Source organism: Larus michahellis, chromosome 3 (assembly GCF_964199755.1).
Source record: "Larus michahellis chromosome 3, bLarMic1.1, whole genome shotgun sequence".
Lineage (NCBI taxonomy): Eukaryota > Metazoa > Chordata > Aves > Charadriiformes > Laridae > Larus > Larus michahellis.
Genome location: NC_133898.1, coordinates 57,649,175 through 57,670,830, shown reverse-complemented (window position 1 = coordinate 57,670,830; position 21,656 = coordinate 57,649,175). Strand labels below are relative to the sequence as shown.

The window sequence follows — 21,656 nt, the reverse complement described above, 5'->3', positions numbered from 1 at the left end:
ACGAGAGCTTGAAGAGTGCTTGCTATGGCTGCGCATCCCTGGCCCAGCGGTGCTTGCTGTTGAACAAGCACATTTGAACTTCCCATTCCCTTTCCCCTTTTCATTCCCCTCCCCCTTCTCACCTGGTCCTATGCAGTTTCTATAGTGTTTTGCCCTGAGGGGTATTTATTTATATATATCTCCCTTGTTCCCGCAGTATAACCTTGTGTGCGGCAATGCCTGGATGCTGGATCTCTCACAGGCCATCCTCAATCTGGGGTTTCTGATCGGCGCGTTCACCCTGGGCTATGCTGCAGACAGGTACTGTATAAGTGCTGCTGTCCTTTGCTTTTTTTCAGAGTTGAAATCACTTGTAGTGTCACCTGCAATAAGCATGCGTCAGCACTTTGGAGCTTTAATTCACTTTGGATAAACATCCCCAGCCTGGGTTAAAAAAGTAAGGTAGTCTTCGCTTCCCTTTGGGCTGGAAACTAACGTGATCATACTTACTGATCCTGTTTGGATGTTAAAATGTAATGAAAAGAGCTTTTCTTGCGGTTTCTGATGTTTTCTGTGCACATCTGGACCCAGGAAGGGCAGAAGGACACAGAAATGAAAAGGAAGCATTCAGAGGAGTTTTACGGACTGGTGTTTACTGGAGGATGTTTAATAGATGTCATTGATGAAGAAAGCAGCTACTCAGGGAAAGAGGGAAGGGACTCAGTATGGTAACTCTCTCCATTCACAGGCTGGACTCATACACTTACCACTGAGGTCGCAGCTCCCTCCAGCCAGTCCTCAACTGTGGTAGAGCTGGATGAATACTGAGGAAAAGATGTGGTTGACATTCAGGCTTGGGCAGCCGACCTGCCCTGGAGCAGGGTGCTCCCATAAGCTCTACCTTGCTCTTAGAGTAAAGAAGAGAACCTGGCTTGTGCTTTGTGCTGATGATTAACAGTAGTCAACCTATGCGCTGGCTGAGAGCACCACTGATGATTTCAGTGGCAGAGCATATTTCTTTAGTTCATAAAATACTTACTTTCTGCCTGTTTTGTTTTTCTTTGGTATCTGTAATAATAGTAATAATAATTTAAAGTACAATTTCTTTGCTGGCCAGGAATACTTACAGAATTATCTGGAATGTCATCTCAGATAACAAATTTTGAACTAGCAAACAAAAGTACTTTCAAGGAAAACATCTTTCCAAGGGATATAGTAAAAAGGGAAAAAGTAAGGCAGAAAGGTGCCATGGCACTAGCTAACTTAGGATGTTCCCGCTCAGTGTCTGGCTGGGCAGTTGTGATACTAGCACCTTAAGACTGTGTAAAAGTAGAGATATTACAACTAATTATTAAAATAATATGTCTAGGAGTGCTTGTCTATTAAGCATAATGTAACAACTACTGTACAACTATGAATGTTGTACAAGGATAGCACTGGGGGAATGTGCTGCAGCCAGACCAGGGGACTTGTGTGTCCTTGACAGCACTGAAAAGAATGGAGCTGGTTGAAAATACCCTGATTTTCAAGCCATATGAATTCTTCTCATGAAACCTTTTGAAGAAAATGAACAAACAAATATTTTCTCAAATAGTTTTTGGTAAGACAAACAACTGCATCAGTTTTCACGATTTCTTCTTCTTGAAACAGCAACGATAACAATGGAGAAGAGTTCAAAATGGAAATTCTAATTGTGTTCCAAGGACTCAGTTGCCATGAAACTGCAGGGAGGTTTTGTTGGTTTTGTTGTTTTGTTTTGGTTTTTTTTTTGTTTTTGTTTTTGTTTTTTTTTAATCACAGCTTACCTTGAGCACACCTATTAATAATGGTGGGTTTTGCTGGAAGATGAGACTCGTGAATACGTTAGGGAGACTTTGAAAACAAGCAGTCTAAGCCTAAACAAAACACTAGAAAATCACATAAAGTAATTAAAGAAGAAATTACTTACTTTCACAGAGATGGCTGTAATTACTATCAGGAGACAGAAATCTCTGGTTTCTTCAGTAAAGTTGCCTTTATTTCAACTGGATCAAAAATCTGAACTGTAACATATGGGCCATGGTTTAGATACAAAAAACCAAACTATTTTCTAAAATAGACATGGGACAGGTGGGGACATCACCAGTTTCAAAATTAGTGACATAAAGGCATATCCTATATCTGAAGGGCCAGCCCTACGAAGTTTCAGGCAGCCTCCCTTTGGAACAAAGCTGGTCGCAAAAAGGCACTTTCAGATCTAGCATTAAAATGAGATGCCAGGAAAAAAATAATCTTTGTGTCTTTTCATGATTTTCATTTTCTTTTCCTTTTTCAACAGATACGGCAGAATCCTCATCTACCTGCTCTCCTGTCTCGGGGTTGGGATATGTGGTATCATAGTGGCATTCGCACCAAACTTTACTGTATTTTTGATCTTCCGTTTTCTCCAAGGCGTGTTTGGCAAGGGAACCTGGATGACATGCTACGTGATCGGTGAGAACTGTTATCTTCTTTCTTTTCTGGTTAGGAAAAGTGAGAGATTTTTGGAGGATGAGGAGTCTGGCTACATCTGCTCTTGATAATATTTTTTCTGGGGAAAAAAGCACTGGCCCTGGGGTCAGCAGACAATGAATAACCCAAGTCCATCCCAGCTAACACATTTCTCCTGCAAGACAAGGTGCCTACATGCAAATTGTAACTTGGCATCATCCATGATCTGGGCTCATGCCTGAACTGAATGTTTAGGGAATCAGTCACTGGCCTTTGTCCAGACCAGGCTAGGGACCTTTCTAGCAGATTTCCTTACCTGCAATGTCTGCTAATTTCCTGGTACAGAGGTGGCCTCTGAGAATGGCAGCGAGTGCAAACTCTTTCAGATGTTCAGTACTGATATAGGATGGAAATGACCATTGGTGTACATGCCTACCTGACCTCATAGGATCCCATGGAGAAGGGCGAGGAAGAAGTAATGCATGAGGGAAGACTAACAAGAGTGACATGTACTTCAGAACTGCCCAGGCTCTGCTTTCATACCCATTACTGGGGTACTCGAATATGCCTGTCAGCAGCTGGCCATAGGCAATTCAGTAGCAACGCAACACTTTCTGTTGTTATCTGAGGACTTTATGGCTGTCTAATTTATGCACTCCGATGGGGAAGGATTAACATAAATAATTAGGAAGTGGAGGAGTGGAATGTGTATATATAAAGGTTTTCTTATAACATAGAAGATCACCAAGATAATAAAAATCTACAGAGCAAGCCCCAAATAAACCAGATAGACAGATACACAAAGAGTGAAATGGTTAATTTTGTCACAGCCTGAACATCTTCTACAGATGCTCAGAGAAGTTAAGTCCTTTTCTTTGCTGGGAGGACAGACACTTGGATGGCTGCTCTTCATTCTTTAGCTAGGAGGCTTTGCTTAGTGACAGGCTGGACAACCAGGGTCCATATTAGGATTATTATTTCCTGAAAAGGGAAAAGGAAGGGAAGCTTTTTTATAAATAGCATCAAAACAGCAGGGCTCCAGACTCTTTGACAGATTATAGTCATGGCCCAGAGATGAAGCTCCTCGCATAGCAAGCTTACTTTTCATGAGAAGAGGATATTGTTGTGGCATCTTGAATGACTGCCAGGTTCAGAAAAGGAAACTCCTCTCTAGAGCATGAAATAGCACGACATTGAGGAAAGCGTCCTAATAGAGATGAGATGTCAGAGTTACTTAAAAAGAAAATCAACCATTCAGTAATCTACTGCGATAACCCAAACCACAGTGACAACATCATTATATAGTGCAAAAATTTGTAGTCTGTGAGGCCTATGACAATTTTTTTTTTTAAACTCATAGGAGAATTTAGACAAGTGAGAGCAGAATTGCAACCAGATGTAAACAGTTACAGTGAGACCTGGGAAAGCTGCGATGATGTATGCGCAAACATACCTGTCTAGTCCTTGCAACATCTAAAGCCCAAGCACCTAAGTTTTGAGCAAAGTTACCCTGCTGAGCAGCTCAGGTCCAAGATCCAGTGCAAGAGCCAGAAGCTGCTTTTTCTCGCACTTCCAAGCACATGGCCTAATTTTAAACTGAGATCTTATCCTAAAACTTTGGCAAGTGCTCTAACATCAGCAAAGTGTTTTATGACAGACCCATGGCTTCCTTAAAATGGTCAAAAGTTTTAACAGAATGAACGTTTTGCAATGCTCGGATCAGACTGCCTGACTTTAGGAAAAGGTTCAGAGATATGACATCCTGAGGGCCAGCGTATTACCGCAGTCCTAAGCAACCTGCTTAATTCTTGGAGAGAGTGATTCCATTTAAATCCCTTCAGGGATCTAATCTTATGTCCCGGGATCACCCAGAACATAACATTTTTTAAGAGGCATATACAGATCATTGGTTTGGTTAGAACCAGGAGGATGGTCGACATCAATACATCTCCCAAGCTACTGAACTGTGCTTCAGAACCACAACAGGCTGCCTCAAGAACCTCTCTTTGTGTTTACATAGGACCCAGCTCTTCCACGGCCAGTGCTGAGCAGCCACATTTAGGCAATGGAATTGCCCCTGAGCCATGCAGATCTGATGAATAGTCAATAAAAATAGTAATGATGTCATATCCCTCTGCATTGCCAGCTGAAGCGAATCACTGTTATTTGTAAAATTATGTCTCCTTTAGTAAAATAATAATTAAAAAAAGAAGTGTTTTCTATGTATTATAAACCAAGGTAAAACCCTCTTCTTTTACTCTGAAGGCTAGGTAGTGGTGACAGTTTTGAAACAAACAAGAGACACTTCTTCATGCATTGCTCATGTCAACTATGGATCTCATGGCCATGGGATATTGCCTGAAATATGGGCTTACATGGGTTTCAGAAGTGATTAGACACATTCACAAAATAAAAATCCACTAAAGGATAAAAAAAAAAAAGGCTATGTTTATTCCAGTAAATAAAACAAACTGTGGGCCATATCCACAGACCCTATTGTCCATATTACCTGCTGAGAGCAGCCCCTGCCTGGAGGATTCTCTAGTCCTGGGCATGGATAAAAACTGTGACAGGGAGAGTGATAACAATTTACCACTAAGCATGATCATGATGCAGTCTCAAACCCCTGTTCTAGCCCCATTTAATTCATTGGTAAACACACAGTCAGAAACACCTCTAGCTGAAGAACATTGGGTGAATTGATGAGGAGGTGTCACCCGTGCTTGCCCTGGACAGCTGCGGTGACATGCTTACACTGCTGAAGGCAAGATGCTGGGCTAGACAGACTTGTGACCTGATACAGTACTATCCTTCCTCATGTTCCACCACTAATATTTTTCTGTCAAGTTAGGGTTGTTTCTATATTGTTTATTTTGGTTTTCTCTCTGCTCAGTGACGGAGATCGTTGGTTCTGACCAGCGGATCGTTGGGATCGTGATTCAGATGTTTTTTACCCTGGGAATTATGATCCTCCCTGGAATTGCATACTTGGTTCCCACCTGGCAGGGGATCCAGCTGGCCATTTCACTGCCCAACTTCCTCTTCCTGCTGTACTACTGGTAAGGTTGCAGTCATTGCTCTTGTCATTATTGCTATTGCTATTCGAGCACCTTGAGACTCCTGCTGTGGTCCCAAATCTTCAGTGTACAAGATGTTGTAGCTTAGGAAGAAGATATTTGCGTATTGTTGATTTTGGCATTTTTAATTCTTTTTAGTGAATCACAGGCACGCATTACTTTCCTTTTTCTGCCCAGGGTTTGCCTCTCTCGTCAGCACAGCTCGCCCTTCACAGAGCCCTGCTCTGTTCCTTCTCAGCTCAGGGCTGGCTACTTATCTGGTTAATTTGATTGACCAAAGTCTGCTTTTCCCATCAGCCATGGGACTCCAGCTTTACCCCTAATTACGTATGCAGTTCAATCCTGAATTTGCCCTACAGTTCCCATGAGTTGGGCAGTACAGCTAATGATAAAGCAGAGCACTATACCACGCTAAACATCTATCCCAGTGGAGCGCAGCCACCCTGTTGGCTGTATCCAAAGAAACTAATCCACATACTCTCTTCCTTCACATTGTTTCCTTAAACATTGCCTGTTGTGAACTTCTAAACTGTGAATCATCTTAACCCTAGGCTAGCAGAAACTGAAACACCAACCAGTAGTATTGCTTTGTGTTCAGTTTATAAAATATGTATACGTCTGAGTGCGTGTCTATCTTATAATGACACAGCTAGAATTTTCCTGATCTGCCTGTACTTGGTACTAAGCGTGTGTTGTGTCAACTTTAATTGCTCCTTGCTGTTCTACAAGCCCCTTGTTTGCTCATTGGTTATCATACCTTTGACATCCATTGTGCAAACACAATAGCTAGATTTCTTATTTTTCAGCTTTGTAGAATATTGATATAGTCTATTTCCTTCTTTCTTGCCCACAAGGGCCAGGTATTTTACAGCAGACTGACCGGCAAAGCAGTCCACAAAAGAGTTTCTGTATCCCAAAGACTGAAAAATCCCAAAGACTGTGTTGTGTATTAACACAGGCAAAAGGCAAAGGACTTTGGTTTACTCGCAATGTGGAAGGGCAAAACCCCTATTGATGACTTCTGTGTTCTTACAGGGTGGTTCCTGAATCTCCACGTTGGCTCCTGACACGCAAAAAGGGAGAGAAGGCATTAAAAATCATGCACAACATCGCAAAACACAATGGGAAATATCTCTCACCACATTACTCAGAGGTACTGTCATCTGTCTGAGCTAGAGGTTTTTTTTAAACTTTCTTAATGTTTTAAAGGTTCAGTTGTATTAAAATGCATTCTCTTTATGCGATGGGCAACACTCTTGAAGTGTCACACCAGAACAAGATTGTCAGTCCCTTACCTACTTTGACAATCGCAAGAGGGTAAAAGTGAACTGGCTGGAAAGACATGGGCTGAAAAAAGAAGTTTGCAAAACAATGAATCAGGTCTTTCATTTGCAACACTCCTACTTTAAAAACTTGTGGGAAATATCAAAAACTAGCCTGAGGGCCAATGGTGTTTCACAGCAGCTGCCGTTTTAGCTGACAGAGTGGAGACAACAGGATCTATTTCCCTGGCTCCTTTGCTAGAACTTTCTTTTACAACTCAAAGAGATGATCAGAATTTAAGTAAAAAATCAGAATTTAAGTATAAATTTGCTTCCGACCTAATAGCGGAAAAGTGTGCCCCAGAGTTTAAAACAGGGGAAGCACTTTCTGAGATCACTATTCACAAAATAGGACAATATTTTTTAGAATTACCGTCCTTTGACAAGACAAATGGTCTTGATGGAGCTGAAAGGGCTGATCCATTTCAAATAGCACTGTCGTGTCATTGCAGCATTTGCCTTGTTCTGTGCTGGGTGGCGTTGCCTGGCTCTCAGACCGTGTTTACTGTGGCTTTGGCCTTATGGTTCAGTGACAACAACAGATGTGGACAAGGTTCTTGTTCTGTAACAAGCCAGGCACCTAAATGCTAGCTATTGTAATGTTAGAAATATTGTTTGAACTAAGGAAAAAATCTGCAAATTGTTAGCACACAGCAGCCCAGAGGTGGCATACTGAATATACTATAAGTATATCAAAAAGAAATCATGATTTTCTTATTGAAATGAATGAGCCACATAAAATGCCCATCAGTACACAGTAGTATCCTTTAAGCCTGCAAACATGTATATGCATATTCATTCATTTTTATACATATACAAAATTATCATGTGTGACTTTTAACTAAATTTTCACTGAGACTAAAGGCAAAGGCTTTGGGATGGCAGTATTTGGAGGAGACTGATGTTTTCCATCCTGTCAGGAAGGGATACGTGTGTGCTTTGTAACAGGTAGTTGGCAACTGGGATTCCCACAGCTTGGTATCTTACCTAGGTCTTTCTCGTTGCTCTTCTTAAGCAAGGGAGCACCTGAGAATCTAGCCCAGCTTATCCAAAACAATGGGGTTGCTTCACCTAAATCTAGAGTATAATTCTGGATGAAATCCAACCAATAATTATTGGCACTCTTCTGAAACACCAGATCGATGTTCCCAAATCTATAGGATTTTATTTACCTGGTAAGAAATAGGCTCCATAAATCACACAAGCAGCCTAAGCAGCTCTGCTTATTCAGGACCATTCCTGCTATAAATATAGAGCTTGCATGAAGTGCATGCAGGAAAAGGTATGTGGCAACAGAAGAAGTATAGAAATAGCAGTTGATTTATACCAATATTCCACTATCTTTCCACCTTAGTAAGTATATGTTAATGGCAGTTAATGACAGTCCTGGAAATTAAAGTTCACACAGCAGGTTCCACAGAGAAGCTGCACCCTAACTTATACTACGCTCTTAGGATATACGACTCTGCACTAATGATTTTGTGAAGTCAAAATTAGACCTATCAGCAGAGATGAGTATGCTGAAATATACATTTCCACAGCCAGCTGCTTTACTCATAAGCAACTTGTTCAAGTGCCATAACGTTGCTATAATGGCGTTCCTATGAATGTTGTGTTGCTCAGGGCAGCACACAAAGGTTAATGCTGGGGAGAGGGGTTTGTTAAGGGGAAAAAGTTATATATAACTTCCTTGGCCAAGAAACAGGATGTACTGGATGAGACTGTTGTACATCAGTGAAGCAACATGACAGAAGGAGTTTTGATGAGCAGTACCAAGCTAGGCCAGCAATTAGTGAACCATTTGTCTGATGGAAGCCAAGGCATCTTTGTGATAGGATATCACAAGGGTAGGAAATCGCCCTCAGCTGTCCCACAACGCAGAATAAGCTTTTCTAGTCATGTCGGAGTAGCATCTTGTGCAACTGGAGGACTGTAGACTGAAACCAGTGGTAGAGAAACAAACTGAAAAGACTGAGTGAGGAGAAAGAAAAGGGTAAAATCCATTTATTGTCCTTGGCTGGGGCATATATGCCGGTGAGATTCCCCCATCTCTTGGTCAGCATTGCGCAGTGCCTGGTGTGGCCCAAAGCACGTAGAGGGAAGGTTGTGCTGCTGCAGCTCCCGCTCTGCATTCAGCCCTGCGTTCCTACACCCACTTCCTCTCTCTAAACACCAGCCTTTTCAAAGTGTCGCAACAGAATGATGTGTGTCTTTCCCTGCTTTTTAAGTTATATTTAATTTTCTTCAGATGTGTCCCTGCTCATGACCCTAAGCCACTCACAGCTGCAGCAGATTAACCTCCACACATACAGATTTGTGCTGGATCTGTTCCTGGGACCTTTTTAATACACAATGTCTGTCATGCTTGGTGCTGTGCCCAGAGGAGAGAGAGCATCTCCAGGAAGTGCATTAGTCGTGGATCAAGTGTATTTCTCACATTAACTCCCGTTAGAATTCTCTTTCACAAAGCGACTCCAGAATTTCAGGCAAAGTGCTGCAGGTGCACAGGGACAGGGAGAAGAGAGAGGCATTATCCACCGATGCATTTTGCCTATGATTTTTCCAATGTGTCTGTACCAATTTCATTGGCCCAGTCCCTTACATGGCTCTTACAGCAGCCTTGCGTTCTTATTGGCATGCAGAAATCACAGATGACCTTTGTATGAAAACAGATAAACATTTGCTGCTTTTGCTCTGTGAGTTACGACACTGGTACCGTTCAGCTCTGTCCAGAACTCATTAAATTAATTGTAAGTTATATTTTTTTTTTCCTCAGTTGCTGGTAATTATCCTAGCATGTTTTTTTTTTCAAGATAATTTTTTCATTCTTGATCTCTGTCCAAAAGCAGAATGGACTGCAAACAGCTGAGTAAGAGATGCTTCTCGAGAGGGCTGTGGATCAACAACCCCTCTCCCTCTCTATATATTTCTACTATATAGACATACGTAGACATATATATTTCTATTATAAATTAGCTTACATACATATGTGTAACAGACATGCATGGATGTACTGTCCTGTGCAGAATTAAGCATGTGAAGAATTATAGGTCTATGTTATGAGAAATCTTTAAAAATTATGCAGATGAACTGATATATAATTTGGTGGGACATAAAAATGCCAGGGAAGTTGGTTATAAAATGTCCTCCAGAGTTCTCAGATAGTCCATCTTTTGAAACACAGGAGCTGTCATTGAATTCCTGACTGCACTGATGTGAATAGCAAAGCTCTCCTTGACTTCAAAGAACAAAAAGAGGATTTTTTTTCCCTACAAAGAGATGACTTTCTACAGTGATTTTTCTTCTTTTCATCCATAAAAAAAATGCTCAGTCATGCTTGGGGTTATTATGACTTTATTAAGACATAAAAATACATGGCAGCAGCCATGTTGAATTTATCTTTAGTCCTTTGGAAAACTAAAACCTTATTTGCACAAAGTCACAACTGGTGGCTGGCAGCCTGCTCTTATAAACACAGCCATGGCAGCTTTATAACCACAATATGAGAGAGTCCAAGCGCAGTGTAGAAACCCAGCAACCTCCTCCTGCCCCACAAAGGGCTCTGGCACGCAGCAGACGTGGCAGAGCTTTGAAGAAAACTTCTGGCTCTGGTTACAGAAGAAAAGCAAGAGGGAGTAGAAAGGAGTTCAAACAAATGTGGGGTTTCTCTGTCCACCTACAAACTTTTGTGCCGCTCGCTTATGAAAAAGTCGTGCGTAAATACACCCAGACAAATCTCACTGAAAAACATCTGTGCTCCCTTATGATATGAAAAACAAATACAGGGTGAAAGCTTTGGGCATAGCCCTGGCTGAGCTGATGAGACCCTTGGGCAATGCCTTTGGCTTTACCCATGTTCTCTTCATGGATCTGGATGTTCCCACCTGCTTCTCCATCCTTTCATGCATGTCTCCCCACCGGCCCGGATCGTTATCTTGGGCTCCTGCACTCACATGGGCAGCGGGTGCTGTGGTCGAGAGAGGGATTTACTCCTCTCTGCTCTCTTAGGCCTCCTCTCGGGGTGGGGGACGTGCAATAACTGAGAATCAAAGCGGCCAAGCTGCCTGAAATCCTCCTAAAAGGGGTGCAGCAGGTTTAACCCCATGTTTCCCACAGCTGCTTTGAGAGCTGATGGCAATCCTGACCGCGGCTGCCAGTTCTTGGGCGGTCTCACGGTTTGTCCCTGCCTAAAACCACCTCTGCCTTCTCTTCCTCGTCTCCCTCATCAGCCAAATGAATATACGAACAAAACGGCTGCCACCTGGCTTGGACATCACAGTTAAAAACTGCTGGCGACAGTTAAAAACAGCCTCCATCAATGTGCCTAATCTCTTTTTGGCCCTGCTAATATTCTGGCTCCAGAATAGCCTATGGGAAGGAGCTCCAACAGGCTATGTGAAATCTTGCCCTTTTCTGTTATTGTTAAACTTTCTAACTAATGATTTAATTGAGTGCCTTATTGTGACTGTATTGGAGGAAGCTGTGAACAGATTTACTATACTTCGTAGGCAGTATGAGGACCATTAATTCATACTTTTCAGGATTTCTTCCAGGTTAAAAGCAATGCACAGCACAGTGCTTGTGTATATTAAGACCCTCTAAATTTCACCAGTTGAATGTTTTATAGCAGCACCCAAACACCTTCACAGATCTGCTCTTTCTCTCTCTCCTCTTTTCTTCCTGCTGCCCAGCTGTGCCACCAGCTGTGTTCCCAAGCCCATTGCTTGCTGCTCATCCCCTCTCTCCCTGCTTCCCGCAGCCCATCGCTTTGCCCTTCTTGGCACGGCCTCCTCCTCTCTGTCGCCTCTGGCAGAAGGCAGCTCTGCTCCCAGTGACCCTGATGTGACAACAACTGCTTATTGCCTTCCAAGAAATTCCAGGTCAACGTCTCTCAATTTACAATGAGGAAATAATTTTTCCACTCTCAAGTCAAGATTAGTGATTTTTTTCTTCTGATTTTTGCACGGTCATCACAAAGGAAAGACCGCAGCCGCGTCTGGTTATAAGCTATTTCCCATGTCTGTGCACTGCTCTGGAGTGCTAAAAGCAGCGAAATGGCTCATCAGCACCTTTGCTTGCTTGACTGGAATACTGCTGAGCACCATGTTTACATAGAAACTCTGCCCCAGCACCTGCCTGACCCCTGACAGCTGACTCTACTGCTTACGTTTCTCCTCAGATCACTATTAGCAACGAGGAGGTCAGCAACCCCTCCTTTCTCGACCTGGTGAGGACTCCCCAGATGAGGAGGAACACGCTCATCCTGATGTACGCCTGGTGAGTGCCCATGTCAGCCCAGCTTGTTACCAGGGCTGGGGGTTTTGAAGAAAAAATCCCTCGTGACTTTTAGGGTCTTTCCAGCTGCTTGCAGTCATTTGTTTGCCTCTCAACCTTTTTTCTCTTTCCTGTTTAGGTTCACAAGTGCCCTGGTCTACCAAGGGCTTGTCATGCGCCTAGGAATTGTTGGAGGAAACCTCTACCTAGACTTCTTCATCTCAGGAGCTGTAGAGCTACCTGCTGCTCTCCTAATTTTAGTGACGATTGATCGCATTGGCCGGCGCCTTCCCTTTGGAATAGGCAACATTGTGGCAGGAATTGCATGCCTCATTACTGCCTTCTTGCCAGAAGGTAATTCCCTTCCTAATGCCAGGCTCTTTAGGTCAATGACCTCTTTCTCTGACACTACTTAAGCAAGGACAGCAGAACACACAAAACTGTAGCCCAAAGTAAAAAAATGGTGATGCAAGCACAGCACTGCAGTCATGGAACAGTATAGATTGCTTATAGATTGCTCTGGGACATCTGATAGTTGTATCTTTGATAGGTGGTGAGCAACAAATGGGTGTAGTCTTAGAAAAAATGTGTATAAAGGCCCTGTACTGTTTTTGAAGGCAAATGCAAGGGAAGAGTATACAAACATAAAGGGGAAATACATTCCCTGACATGGAAGACAATGATGTAAGAAATAGGTGGTTTAGCTGAGGCAGGTTGGTGGTCTTCTCATTTGCAAATAAAAGGATGCAAGCCACAACATGATGTGGGGGCTGTGGCAGACAACATAGAGATTGCTGCCCTGCCCTCACCCTCACAGGGGTTTGGACAATGTTAAGGGGTTGGAGGAAAGGTATGGCTTTCTATTAAGTCATTCTTATCTAGTTTCAAGGACAACTAAAAGGTCTGGTATTGCACATAGGCTTCCCAGCACTCCTATCTTTTCCTTAAATTGTTTACCCTCCTGTGTATTTTTTTTTATCCCCAGGGAAACATTTGGAGGTGCTCTGAAGTGAGTGTTACCACATCAGCATGCTTTGCCTTAGTATAGCTGGGGATCAGCAGCTGAACAGGCATTAGAGAGGCCTATTCCTGACACGGGATGTTCCTGTCAAAGTAAGGGACAGTCCTGGCCAGCCTTAAAGGTTTTAGTTCCCAGTGTTATACCATGGGGCAATTGTTCTCCTAGAGGAGAGCCATAAGCAGCCACTTCAAGAGTATGACATACCCATGAAAACAGTCAGGTTTGTGGTGAGCGCAAAATGAAATCCTTCAAAGAGGTGTGTTGGTTCACCTCCATCTCAGTTAAGCTCCCTTTAATGGGATTCCTTCAAAAGTACTTTAAATTAATACCATACGCTTGAGGTGCTTCACTGCTTTACTAGAAGCAGAAAGAACAGGAGAGGGAAATGGAGAGGGAAGATCAACAGTCTGTTACTGGTGCAGGCACTGGTGGCTGTGTGGCCATGCTCTGGGTTGTTGTCACTCATTTGAATTCATTGGTTTGACCACTGAAGCCTGTGAGGGCTAATTCTGCTGTCCTGGCAGATTTTCCCCAGGTCCCCACTGCTGTGTGCCTCTCAGAAGACCCATCGCATGTCAAGGAATGCCTCTAGCACCTTCATGTATTTTGGGCCACGCCATATGCTGAGCACGGTATAGCAGGTCTGGAGTTAGAGGAGGAGCATCATGTGGGGCTGGTATGGCTGGAGAGAGGGGAGAAAGCGGTGGCCTGGGACCAGCAGGGTGTTACCACCAGCCTGCTCTCAGTAGTGGTGAACTGCCGAGGGGACCTTGCCCAGGTGAGGAGAGGACAGCCTAGGGATTATATACTCACAAGCCACACAGACCTGAGGTCCAAGTCCTACTTTCAAGAAAGGTCTGTTTATACAGATGGGACAAGCTGCAGCAGCAGCTTGCGAGCTCTCAGTCAGGCTGGGGTGCTCACACAGTTCGAGTCCCCACGCAGAGGGAGGAGGCACACAGACGTCACCCTCACCTCAGGGGTCTGATGGACTGAAGGGGTGTCAGGGAGGCAATGTGGATTTATTTTGTTCTTTCCAGCCTTTGCTTTTTTTACAAGTGTTTGAAAACAGAACTTTTCAGGGCAAAGGCAGCATCTTGCAACATGGGATGAAATTTGATGGGGATTTGTTTGGTTGTTTTGGAAAGGAAAGAGCCCCAAGCATCTCATTTTTGGGTTCAGAGCAAGCTGAAATGTTTTCTTGTTCTTCCTGCTGAAGTTTTGAGAAAACACAATCACTGCCAGAGCCCTCTCCAGCGGCAGAGCTCCCCTTTGTGCAAGGTTCAGGCTTGTTGTTTCACTCGCCTCCCTGTCTGCCTGGTCACGGTTAGACTACACAGGCGACCATCCTCTCCCAAGAGCATTGCAGAAGTGCTTTTTGCATTTCTTGTGACGCTCCTCCAGAGGCCACCAGCTCTCCAGAGAGGGCAGTCAGATGAGGGGTCGCACACGGTGAGATGGGATGGCTCTGCCCTGCAGTACGGATGTTACCATCGCACACCCTGCCAATGTATAAGGGCCCCCCGCTGACATATATAGGGCAGTGGCTGGGCACCAGAGCTGGAGCAGAGCTGGGAGAGCTGGGCAGAGCCACTGAGGCAACCTAGGGCCCCTGGGCCAGCCGGGCCAGGTACAAAGACAAGCACCAAGGAAGGGAAAGGGGAGGGTGGCCAGGAGCAGCATTATTAGGAACGTGTCTAGCATGCAATGGCTAGACAAATTATGTAGTTGGCCTATTCTAGGGAAAATTATTTTACTGTTGCTGCAGATGCACCTTTAGAAGCAGCTTCTTTGTGGTTGGAAGGCTTTGGGAGGTGACGCTTCTTTCAGAGCACAAGTTGGACATGGTCATGGAGGCTTTTAGCATTCATTCACCCACGCATGCTGTTATGCCCCATCAGAATCTTAAATCAATTGATTGGAAGTGATTTCTGATTCTTGAAAGCGGCCTCACACGGTGCTGGAAAGCAATAAATGCCAGTATAGATTGATGTGTACAGCAGTGGCCTTTCAGTCTGATTTGATCCAGTGTTTCTGTGACGTAGCTTCTGCTGCCAGGGCCTGGGGCTCTCAGAAACGTGCTGCTGGTGCAGCAAAGCATGCTTCACTTGGGTTTCTTTTTGACTGAACAGATATCCCATGGCTCAAAACGACAGTCGCCACGCTGGGAAGACTGGGCATCACGATGGCTTTTGAAATCGTCTATCTTGTGAACACTGAACTGTACCCTACAACACTGAGGTATGTCGAAAGCTCACAGGAATCTTTCAACTTTTCCCTCTGCTTTTCCCTATTCCCTGTTTCACCACTTTTTAATAAAACTTGGTTTTCTCCAGAGTGTTCTAACTTAATTTTGGAGCTAAGTCTACATTCTGCTCCTTAAACTGTTGGTTCATTTGTTTGGTAGCACTTTTCAAATATCTGGCACTATTTTTCTTTTGCAGAAACTTTGGTGTTTCCCTGTGCTCGAGTTTGTGTGACCTAGGTGGGATCATAGCCCCATTCCTACTTTTCCGATTAGCAGCCGTTTGGTTGGAGCTACCTCTAATTATTTTCAGTAAGATTTGATTTAAAATGTACTTTTGGTTTAAATATCCTCCGCCTAACAGAGCTTTTATTTTGGGGCAAAAGTGTAGTGTGTGGCCTCATCTCCCCCTCAAACCAGCCCCTCTCAACCTTCATTCCTAGAGCAAGAGGATGAACAGCAAATGGGTGAAATGTGTGTGATTTCATGGCATGTTATGGAAGAGTTCAGGTCTGCTTGGGTGACTTGGCTGAAGGAACATAAAAGAAACTATGTGGGGTGCTTTAAGAGTGAGAAACCTTACAGCTAAGTTCTGTAATTGCAGGCAAATAAGCTTAATCTCCCAACAGTAGAGGCTAATGTCCTTTAAAAAATATTTGGTTTGGGATTTTTGTTTTATACAATTATGACTATGGTTGTTGTATAAACCATAACTACCTATTCCCGTCAAACCTTTTTCCTCAGTTGCATTTTGGAAAAAATGAGCCCTGAGGATTAATTCTGTGGGAAAATATTAGTTGCTTCTAACAAGGAAGCGTGAGTCTGTGTCTAAACCAGACTTCCAGGAGATACATGTGACTGGGAAAAAAAGCAGAGGGGATAGGATAGAATAAGAATGGAAACTGGTGCTAATTAAAATGTTAGCTTGAAAACAAAAATGGAAAGACAAGAGACATTTTAAATGACGACCATCATTGCAAGAACAGACGTATATGGAAGTACTGATCATATTATCTAATTCTGAAATTCTGCTGATGCTGAATTGAGTAAACAGCTACAGAATCAGAGAGGAACAGAGAGGACCATGCAACAGTCAGGGATTTTACTTCTTGCTATAGCCCTTCTATTTTTTACTTATTACATTCTTTAAATTACATCTGCGCAGGAAATTATTCAAAAGTAACCATTATTGATGAATTATTTCAGATTAGCTCTCTATCTGAACGCCCTTTCCCAAGAATGAATTTTTATTCTGAATCACATAATGTACTTTGGCCATGGATACATGAAGGGAGTGTTTCAGGCGAATATCAATGGTCTCAAGAAACTATGTAACAGAGGTCCTTGAATAAAGGCAGATCTGTCTTATGTGAGAAATACCATCCTGGTTCCAGTGCAGTTTGTATGCGCTTGCCTACGTGCACTTATTTCATGTTTTTAACTCCTAAGATCTCCCTTTTGGGTCAATTCAGCCTGCAAATGAACCCCTAGCCCTCAAGGTTTTTTGCAATAAGTTGAATTAATGTATCACGAAGGTGTTTGATCAGAAATAGTGGTTGCACTTTAAAAACCTCACTTTAACCTTAATCTGAATAAACTTTCCTCAGTGGAAAGACCTCAAAAATAAGAAAAGTAACAATTTTCTTATAGTTTTTGTGTTTCTTCAATGTCCATTATAGGTATTCTCGCAGTTGTCTGTGGGCTCCTAGTATTCCTTTTACCAGAGACAAAGGGAATCTCCTTACCAGAAACAGTGGAAGATGTGGAGCAGCTTTCGAGGTATGATATGTATATTCTTACATTTATTTGGATGAGGTTTCCTAAGGATGTTCTCCTCCAACCTTGTCAGCTGTCATAAATTATTGATGTTTTCCAAGTGTCAAATTCCCTAGTTAGGTTGATGTTATGAGCAGGTGCTACTTTCCTCAGTAGAAATGTGAACCTCTCAGTATCACTAAGGCGGGTTGTTAAAAAAACCCCATGGGGATAGAAACCATATTTTTCTCATAGAGACACAAAGTTGTCTTGTGAACCTCTAGAAACAGAAAGTAATGGCGTGCAAGAGAGATGCTGCAAAGTATAACCTGCAACTCTCTGCTCAAGAAAACCAGCCATTATCTCAATCAAAGCACCCTGTGAGGGAGGGCCCTTGATCATGGTATCAGTCCCACGATTTGTGAAGTCACTGAAAAGTCACATACAGGATGAGTTTATAGCTGAAGTGTTACAGGCACAGCTTTCCCACTTCTGGCACAGGACAAGCCAGACTCTTCACTGCACTGCAGGCGCGCAGGAAACATTTACACCTTGGCTTGCTTGGCAGTAAATTTCTTGAGGAGCTAGTGCTATACATTAATGTTTCAAACAGAGGCTTTGGATATTACATCAGCAACTTTTTCCTGCTTCAGTGTACGAATTAAAGAAAGAGGAGATTTTTCTATGCAGAAAGTAAATGTTTCAGTACTGCAGCTTGGACTACAAGTTGGAGTACATCTTTTCTTGTTTCTTTCATCCTTATACCCCTCTCCCCATCTGTTTTTTCAGTCATTTTGGTAAATGTGGCAAGAAACGGAAACACCAGGACACCAACTCTTATATTTGACCTTCGAAGGATGGCACTGAGCAAAGAACTGTGTTCCCATAGTGGGAATTTGTTCTGCCACCTGCCACTACTTCAAAATTTGCTGCAGAGTATGGATTGAGCTCCATGTTCCTCTTCTAGGCATCAGGACGTTTAAAACAAGGAGTGTATTTTTCTATAAATATGGAATAAATTCATTTTTTCTGAGTATGATGTTTGCAGGAAGGGAGGACTCTGTGGTTCTTGGTAGAGAACAGAACAGCTTAAAAAAAGATGCATTATCCAGCTCAGTGAGCTCTTATTTATTTCTTTATACATTTGAGACATTCGTTTATTTCTACCGTTAGCGTATACCTTTGGATGTGGAGACTTGGAAACGGTACTTCTTGTTTAAGATTTGGATGACTTTGGGGAAGAGAGGATGAGTATTTCAACCTGTTCTCCTTTGCCCCTGGAGAATCTGGACAAACAGAATATCTGATGTCTCAGGAAGGAGGATGCTGATCAGAGCAGTACTTTCTCTGGTCTGGAGGGATGGGAATGAGAGGCATGCATCAGGAGACCCTCACCCTGGTCTGCTCCTCTCCCCCAGCGAGCCTCTGCCACAAAAGCCCTGCTTCCCTACTTGTTCAAGGGCTTTCTGAAATGTGGCAGCAGTCCTCTTCCTCTCCTTCCCAGGGCTTTATGTAGGTGTCACATCCCACACAGGGCATTAGTTTTGTAGGTCAGGTCGTTCTGCTGCGCATCAGTGCCTCCCCCCAGACCCAGCTGGGGTTCACGTGCCACCCCATTCTCCTGTCCCCTGTGTCTCCCAAGGGAAGAGCTTCTATCTGCTCTCCCCTGTCGGGTGCTTTTGCAACCCTCTCTTTCAAGAGATGATCATTTCCCTTCTAAAACATGCTCTTTGTCCATGGCTACAAACAAAATTCACTCTCCCTGGCCACTGCCAAGATGACCCCCAATTTCTGTCGTCTATCCATTATTATTTTTAGTCATCTTTCTTTCTTGGGGACAAATTATTTGGGTTGTTAACAGGAATGTTAAGCTGTCTTGGGAAGATGAGCAGGAGTGATACAAGAGCTTTGGTTATGGACAGAAGTGTTAACTGGTCCTGGCTGTTTCAAGCTGACATGTAGCAGAATAACTTGAATCTGTAGCTCTGCAAGCAGATAGCAGGGACAACCTGCCTTCTCTTTCAGCTGTATGACCTTCATCAAGAATTGGGTCCTGGCCACTGACAAGTAAACAATACACTTCGTATAGTGAAGGACATGAGAAGGTGTGGTGGTGTTCAAATAGTATAGTTACCAACAGAAAATTAAAAAAGAGAAAGCTGATGGGCTCTTGTAATGGTCTCATAAGCTCAGAAAATAACATATTTGGCATAAGCAAATATAGGACTGAGTTTTGGAGGTTCGTACCTTCATGAGTGGTGCTAACATTACTGTAAGCGCAGCTGAATGACTACAGCTCCAGTCTCACCGCCTTAAAAGCACGTTTAGGCAGGTGCCTGCACAGGGGGATTTCCTATGGTGAGGAGTATATTGTGCATGTCAACAGTTCCCGTCTCTCCCTGCCTTTTCCCAGCAAGTGCCCTGCCCATAGCACCAACCCTGTTGGAGGAAAACAGGACCTTTACTAGTAATCTCAGTCTAATGTTTGCATGCTTTGAGCAGTTAGCGATAAAGGGCTGTCATTTAAGGCTATTTCTAACTTCCTCTGAGGCATAGTTAAAGGTCAATGGGATGCACAGCAGAAATCAGTAGTGATGGAAATATATGAAACTAAATGAGCATCTCATAATATATCATCTGGCTAATTGGCGATATCTAGAAGACAACCTCAAACTGGAGCTACTGCTGCAGGGAGAAAACTCCTCCTACACCAACACAAGTCTTCTGCGGATAGCTATTAACTCCCTGGGACTGGCTGGCAGAGACCAGCCCTGAACTGGAAGCTGTGGGCTTGCGCTGGCCGGGTGCCGTGTCTCACCGCAGGGTGGGAGCACGGGCGCCTGGCCGCAGAGCTCAGCCCTGCCTTCCTCGCACCCAGCCAGCCCCCGCCGGAGGCACGGCCCTCGGAGAGCCAGGGTGAGGCGATCAGATGCGATGCCATATGAACTGAGCCTCCCTCTTCTTTTTCATGTTTCTTCTTTGGGAATTTTAAATTTTTAAAATCAGTTTCTTAAACGCTACAGCAGTCTGAGAAGGACTGTGGAGATTATTTAAAGCTACGGCTTGCCAAAGAAATGTCAGTATTATTTGCCAGCTGCTGCTTGTGGACAACAAAAATGTGTTGAGAAGTGAGAGACATGAAAACTTGTTTCTGGCCTTTCAGACTGTTCTTTGTTTTGCGTAGCATCAAATATTGCTCTGAAGAGAATATAAGTGAAATATTTCACTATGTAAAATGGCTAGGAGCAGCGTCAGAAGTTTGGATGTATTTATTTTCTAAAAATTCATTGTGTAAAGGACAGCAGGAAAAAGCCTGTGTATGTGTTCTACTTCTAATACGATAGTACTTAACAACTTTGGGTAGACCTTGTATTTGGCTCCTGCGCTAACTTTTACCTATAATAAGGGGATTTTGTAAGATGGGAAATCCTCCTGTCTCTGTGGGACTTTGGGTTGCCTCATGAAGGTTGTGGACTGGGCAGTAACCTGTTGCATGACCAGCGGTTTGGTGGCTGTGGGGTTATCCTGTTGTGGGTGAATGAGGAGAGATGAGGTGGTGGAAACAGAGGGAGAACTTCAGCAAGGGAGGACCCCAGGGGTCACCAGCTGGGGTCATGCAGACCATTGTACTGGTGGCTTGTTTAGAAAGAGTTATTGTAAATTCTTATGTGCCTCAAACCACTTAATACATTGAGCCTTAAAGGAAAGTCCTACAAACTTCTCAGATGGCAGTGCAGAGTTCTCCTGAACTGCACGGGTTCACACTAAAAGGGCTGTCACGACGCACCTCACTGAGAAGCACCTCTTTGGGAGGGAAAAAACACTGCCAGCTTTAGTTGTCTTGCTTGTGTTATGCTTCAGTGTTAGAGTTCAGAGGCTCAGTGAGAGATGTGATGTGCATAGCAGACAAAGGATCCCCTTACGGCTGCCAAAGACACATGTCCAACATGACCACAGAAAGCCACGAGCTGTGTTCTTCCTGCCTGCAAAGAGATTCCCCAGACCAACAAACCAGTAAATGTGCTATTTGGTCCAAATCTGTGCTGCCACCAAATTTACCTTGTTATTTCATGTAGTCTGTGTGAGTGGTTAGTGATAAGTGGCAATTTTTACTGCCATTGATACTCGCGCAGAAGGAAAAGATCACAATTTAGATGCCTTAAGAGGTTATGAGGTGGGACTTGTGTAGCTGCTCAGGTGTGCCTAGGCATTTCTGGTGGGTTTGGCAAGGACAGCAGGGATGGGTTTGTCTGCCTACAAGCCAGGTATTAACCATGCCTGCAAGAGTTCACATTTGAAGAGCTTTACAAAACAAAGACCAAGCTGCAACACAGAATTTCTGGTGCTCGGCAAGTACTGCGTGGATTTCTTGGCTGACTTAATGATCCAAATAATTAGATACAGAAAATATTTAGAAGGGTGTTTGTGCCCAGCGAATCCCCTGAACCAGAGGGGTGGGTGGGGAATGCTTCATCAGAGCTGTTCCTGCTCAGGAAGGCAATGCCCTGAGATCA

General features: G+C 43.5%; 1 protein-coding gene across 1 annotated transcript in view; it reads left to right on the top strand.

The window, feature by feature from the left end:
* The window catches only part of SLC22A3 (solute carrier family 22 member 3), a 32,725-nt gene extending 13,448 nt beyond the window's left edge, over nt 1–19,277 (top strand). Inside the window, exons 2-11 of the mRNA XM_074580324.1 lie at nt 197–300; nt 2,297–2,451; nt 5,342–5,507; nt 6,561–6,678; nt 12,027–12,124; nt 12,261–12,475; nt 15,275–15,383; nt 15,587–15,699; nt 17,067–17,166; nt 17,932–19,277. Of these exons, the coding sequence (XP_074436425.1) occupies nt 197–300; nt 2,297–2,451; nt 5,342–5,507; nt 6,561–6,678; nt 12,027–12,124; nt 12,261–12,475; nt 15,275–15,383; nt 15,587–15,699; nt 17,067–17,166; nt 17,932–17,989 (1,236 nt within the window). The 3' untranslated portion in view covers nt 17,990–19,277. The remainder of the gene's footprint in view (nt 1–196; nt 301–2,296; nt 2,452–5,341; nt 5,508–6,560; nt 6,679–12,026; nt 12,125–12,260; nt 12,476–15,274; nt 15,384–15,586; nt 15,700–17,066; nt 17,167–17,931) is intronic.
* The last annotated feature ends 2,379 nt before the right edge of the window (nt 19,278–21,656 follow it).